The sequence below is a fragment of the Hyperoodon ampullatus genome (assembly GCF_949752795.1).
Source record: "Hyperoodon ampullatus genome assembly, chromosome: 7".
NCBI lineage: Eukaryota > Metazoa > Chordata > Mammalia > Artiodactyla > Ziphiidae > Hyperoodon > Hyperoodon ampullatus.
Window position 1 is genome coordinate 69,367,540 of NC_136920.1, and position 6,000 is coordinate 69,373,539.

General features: G+C 46.9%; 1 protein-coding gene across 1 annotated transcript in view; it reads right to left on the reverse strand.

The window, feature by feature from the left end:
• RRAS2 (RAS related 2) overlaps positions 1-2,787 on the reverse strand; it is a gene marked incomplete at its 5' end in the record, with an annotated part of 67,307 nt that extends 64,520 nt beyond the window's left edge. Inside the window, one exon of the mRNA XM_079709167.1 lies at positions 2,680-2,787. Within this exon, the coding sequence (XP_079565293.1) occupies positions 2,680-2,787 (108 nt within the window). The remainder of the gene's footprint in view (positions 1-2,679) is intronic.
• Positions 2,788-6,000: the final 3,213 nt, after the last annotated feature.

The window sequence follows — 6,000 nt, forward strand, 5'->3', positions numbered from 1 at the left end:
CGTAACAGAATGAATTTTAATTTCCCAGGAGTCAGACAATAAACAGCAGCTCTATTAAATGTAGATGATAGTCACCTTAGCTCCATAAGCTAAGATTAATATAGTAACAACAATAATAATAATGTTTGTAGCCTTACTATGTACCAGACACTGTTCTAGGCCCTGAACATATGTTAACTCATTTAATTTTCACAACTGTATGTGGTACTTTGTATGTCCCCAGTTCACAGACAGGAAAAACTAAGGTACCGAGAAGTTAAGTAATTTACCTAAGATTACACAGGCAGCAAGTGGTAGAGATGAGACTCGATCCAGGTCTGGCTCCTACCTCTCCAGAAAGCCGCCTCAAAGTCAGAGGCCATGTTCCTCCCTTTCACTGGCCCCAGGTCACGGGCCTATCCCACTCCCCTCCTTGCCTGCTTCCTCTCTCCAAGCTAGCATATGACTCCCCCACCCCCCCATACTCAGGTAAGACATGTCCTCTCTTCCCGCCATCACGTCTACACAGTACTCTCATCAATCCTTCCCAAACTGACTTTTCCTCGATTCTGAATTCCCTTTGCATTTAAACATGTTAACAGAAGTGTACACATAAGCTTATAATAGCCATCATTAATGGAGCACATACTACATACTAGACACAATGCTAAGGATGTTCCCATAATTTAAAGGATTATGAAGACTGTGCGATCAGACCCATTTTACTGAAAAGAAAATTGAGGTTCAAAGAAGCTAAATAATATTTTCGCAATGTTCTCCCAGTAAATAAATAACACAGCAAGATCTAACACTCAAGTCTGTATGACTCAAAGCTCACACTCTTTCTCTATGTATAAATACACATCTCTCATGCACACACGTCTCTTTTACTTCTTTTAAATCTAGAGTACCTAGATACAACACTATTCATAAAGATGTTTCTTTAACAAATGAATTCTAGAAAATCATTAAGCAGACAGAAATTACGGTTATCTTAATGGTTTCTAATACTATTTCCAAAAACAAAATGTTCCAATACCTTAATTAAATAATTAACTTACAGATTCAAATACATTTCGATGGTCCCTCCCCCCAAACACTAAAGAAATATTTGTGGTTTAAATCTTTTAGGTAACACTATTTTTTTGAATACTATTTATTAATACTGGAACCCAGGATTATTCTCTCACTCCTCACCAACCTCCCACCTCCCCCTAACTACAGTTCCCAAAGAAAGACTTGGCTATAAATTGTTTTGCTTTGCCATCAGTTACTTAAAGTATCTCTTGGCCCTATGAGAAATAGCAACATGACGGCATCTCTGATTCTGCAGCTAAACTGCAGCTAAACTGAAAGGCCAAGTTGCCCATCTCACTTCTTAGTGTGATTTTTTTTTTAACCCACTAATGAGCATACTGTAAATGCTCACTACATAAACATCTCTTCCTGGATACAAAGGGTTTAGCAGCAGTTTTTAATACTTCGAAATAGTATAACAGCAATTATTGCTCATTTAGTCAATGTGAAAAGGTAACAATCACATTTATGTTACAGTAGTCGTTATTTTAATGTCACTAGAAACAAGTGAAACGAAATACGCTATTCAAGTATGCCAACTGATAACAAATGGGTCAAACAAAAATATTTCACCAAAGCATCTTAAACAATACTCTTGATACACTGAGAGTATCTTTGTTACCTGTTATAACGCGATACCTTCATTCTCTCCCAGCATATGCCACACCTTGTAGGTTGATAAAAGCAGAGAGATAGCTGGGCTTCTCTCTTTTAATAGTCCCCAAAAAGATCACTCAAACCTCCTACCAAGAGCAAATCCTAAGAATCAAGAATTCCACCGCCCTTTCCTTTACAACCCGACTTTCCGCCTCCAGCTACCAGAGAGGATTGGGGGTGGGGGAGAGAGTGGTTGGAACGGACACAGAACGCACGACTCGGTCGGTCATCTCCCAGCCTGGCCCACCCCAAACTTCACCTTGGCACAGCGAGAGGCAGGAAGGCACCAGGAATACCTAGGAAATGGTCTCACCCCTATCGGAAAACATTCTTAACTTCCTCGAGGCCACCATTTCCCTGGGGCATTATCACACACTCCCACCCGGACGTATTACCTAAGAGATTACTTAAAAGAAAAGCACAAACACACACAAAGAGAAACACTGCTTGAAGAGGGCAGCTCCGGCTCGGCGTGCGCGGAGAAGCCCGGAGATCACGCGGAGCCGCGGCCAAGTTGCCACCGGGATTGCACCCACGGTGCAGGAGGCGGCCGGGGCGGCTGGAAACCCAGCGCGCGGGGATCCAGCCCCACGCCCTACGCCCGGCGCCCCAGCCTCGGGGCAGGAAGCCCGGCGCGGCAGCGCTGCCTCTCCCGAAGGGCTCGGGCCGCGGCCGCAGCGAGAAGGTGGATATGCGCTTCCCACCCCGCCAGCTCCGCCCTCCCGGACACATTCCTGAGAAGCCCGACTCCCGGGACGCCGAGCTGGGCGCCCAGCAGGCAAGAGCGGGGCGCCCCGACCTCAGGGCAGTAGGGCAGAGCCGGCCGGAGCCCCCCGCCCGCCTCCCGCCCACCCCCGGCCCGCGCGGCACCTCCGGGGCGGGGTCCCCGCGGCCGCCCCGCCACAGGTAGCGCGAGCCCCCGCCCGCCGCCGCCCCGGCGCCCCGGGGAAGGCCCGCTCCAGGCACCTGGATGAACTGGATGGTGAGCGCCGACTTGCCCACGCCGCCCCCACCGACCACCACGAGCCGGTACTTCTCTTGGCCGGAGCCGTCCCGCCAGCCGGCCGCGGCCATGGGGACGCCGCCGAGCCCAGCCCGGCCACGCCGAGCCGCCGCCCGCCCTAGGCCCGGCTCCGGGGACTTGTGCGGCCGGCGGGCTGCGGGCGAGCGGCCGGGCGGGGGTCCCGGGCGCCGGGAGCTGCTGGAGTGCCGGTCCGGGCGGCAGCGCGGCGCCCGGGCTGGCCGGGTCCCAACCGAGGCGCGGAGAAGCGAGGTGACCGCAGCGGCGAGGGGCTGCAGCGTCCGGGGGGCGCACTCCTGCACACGTCTTCGCAGCGCCTGCCGAACGCAGCCTCCAGCTCAGCTACAAATGGCCGTCTGGGGGCCGGGCCGCCAAGCTGAGGTGCTGCATATGCATGAGGGGGCGGGGCGGGGCGGGGCCGCGCTGGCCTGGGCTGAGATTCGGGAGCTGACGGAGGGCTCAGACCCCCTCAGATGTGCCCCTGCAATCCCTTGACTGTGAGTGGGTGTGTGCACGCGTGTGCGTGTGCGAGTGAGTGTGTGTGACAAAGAGTGTGGGAGTGGGAAGAAGATGGTAGACAGTGTGTGACCATAATTGTATATGTCAGGGATGGTCAGGGATTGTGTGGATAAAAAATACAGTATGCGAAGGCGTGTGTGAAAAATAGAGCTGTTGTCATCTTAATTCAGTTTGTAGGAGGGTAAATATCCTGTTTTAAGAGTACAGATGGTGACCATGACTGTATGAAAAACAGTATATAACAGTGCTTGAAGATTAGAGCTGTCACAATAATTGTGTGTGTGATATGCTTGCGGTGCGTGAGGGATGTCACAGAGAATGAATCACAGTGATTGAGGGTGCGTGGACAAGAGTATATGTGGCATATGTTGTATCAGGAGAGTGTCTTAGTGGCTGTGTGTATATGTGAAAAATGTGCGGTAATTGTATTTGAGGGGTGTGAGTGTGAGAGATTAATTTATGCTTTTTTACACATTACATACCAGGCACTATTCTCAGTGCTACCGATCCTTTTATGAACAGTTCCCTGCCCTCAGGGAACTAAGAATCCAATGGGGAAACGGCCAGGACAACAGGCAAGTTGTCAGGCATAATGATAAGGGCTATAACTAATAGCTCCGTGTGGCCATGGGAGAAGCACTCACTCCAGAGCTGGGTGGTCCGGGAAGGCTTCCTAAAAGACCTGAAGAATAAATAATATAGAGAGATGAATAACTGGAAGAAAAGTATTCCAGGGAAAGCAAACTGCATATGAAGAAGTCAGAGCGGAGAAGGTAAGCCATGTGTCATATGATTTTGATTGTGTTGGGGGAGTGTGCTTGTAAATTAAAAGTGATTATCTATGTGTATAGTAGTTTAACCAAATGTAGCAGGAATCACAGCTGTATACTGAGGCAGTGTAGGGCAGTAGATAAGACCATGGGCTCTGGGGCCAGACTGGATTCAAATCCTAGCTCTCTCACTAATGGTATCACGTTGGGAGCCTACTGAACTTCTGTGCCTCAGTTTTCTCTTGTCTAAAATAAAGACTGTAAGACTACCTACCTTAAGGGGGGTTTTAGTAAGAATCAAATGAATTAATACATATAAAGCACATAAAACAGTGCCTGGTATGTAGTAAGCATTTATGGCAGTTTTGGAACATGACTGCAGGTTCTTGGAAACAGCTTAGTGACTCTCCTGGAACCAGTAGAATGCAGCAGAAGAGATGCTGTATAACTTCCAAGTCTAGGTCAGAAGAGGCCACGTGGCTTCCACCTGTTCTCTTGGGATTCTTACTCTGGGAGAAACATCGTAAGAAGTTTGGCTACCCTGAGACTGCCATGCTAGAGAGGCCACATGTAAGCATGCCAGTCAAAGGTCTAGCTGAGCTCCTAGCTGACTGCCAGCATCAACTGCCAGCCACGTGAGACACCTTGGACACGGAGCTCTGTCCAGCCTTCAGATGACTGCAACCCCTGCTGGCATCTGACTGCAACTGCATGAAAGACCCCAAGCAAGAGCTACCCAGGTCAGCCCTTCCTGACCTACAAAATCATGAGCAAAATAAAACAGCAAACTGGTTGTGCTTTTTTAAACTTTTTCTTTGGGAATAATTTCAATCTATAAAGTATAAAGAACAGCCATACGCCTTTACCCAAATTCAACTATGTGAGCATTTTACCCCACTTCCTTTATCGTTCTCCCCTCTCTATCTCTGCTTCTGTCTCTCTTTCATATATATGATATAGTTATTCATATAATTTATGATAAATTTATGTATATATATATAATTCATATATTAAAATGAATTTTTGAACCATTTAAGGGTAAGTTACAGGCATTATGCCCTTTACCCCTAAGTGCTTCAGTGTGTATTTCCTAAGAATAGGGATATTATCTTACATAACCACAATACAGTTATCAACATTAGTAAATTTAACATTGATATGAATACGTTTGTCTAATCTACCATTCATATTCCAGTTTTGTCAGTTGATTCAATAATGTGCTTTAGAGCAATTTTTTCCCCTCTAGTACAGAATCCAGTCTAGGGTCAGGCATTGCATTTAGTTGTCAGATCTCTTTAGCTTTCTTAATATGATACAAAATGGTTGTCTTAGCACCTTTTTTATTTTTTTTGAGGGGAGGGAGGTATTTTTTACACAGCAGTAATAGCCAGAAAAGCCTTAATGCAGATAGTGTTAGCAATGTGAAAAGAAAGAAAAAGAAAGAGGAACCCATGTCAAGGAAATGCTGAGAAAGGGCCAGTTATGCTTCTCTCAGTGCCTGTTTAGCCCTGAAATTTCCCATAGTCTTTCAGAACCAAAAAGATAACCAATGAGTCCTCCTTATGCAGCTTTTCTTCTAAAGTACAATCCAGAATCTTTCTCTCCTTTCAAGAAGATATGATCATCTGAAAAGCTTATCAAATCTCAAAAATATCCAAAAGAAAGAAAGTTATTCCCTGACAGGGAAAAAAAAAACCACATAGGGATTTCCCTGGCGGTCCACTGGTTAAGACTCCATGCTTCCACTGCAGGGGACACGGGTTTGATACCTGGTGGGGGAATCAAGATCCTGCATGCCGCACGGCACAGCCAGAAAAAAAAAAAAAAAAAAAAAACTATACTAGTCACAACTATTTAGACTGGGGGAATAAGGTATTGGTCCTAAAGCAATTATAATGAATTCCTTAGTATTCTGTGCCTTTGCATCTGGTATAGGAGCACTCAGGGGGTTCTGAGCCTGATGATAGTTTGACCAGT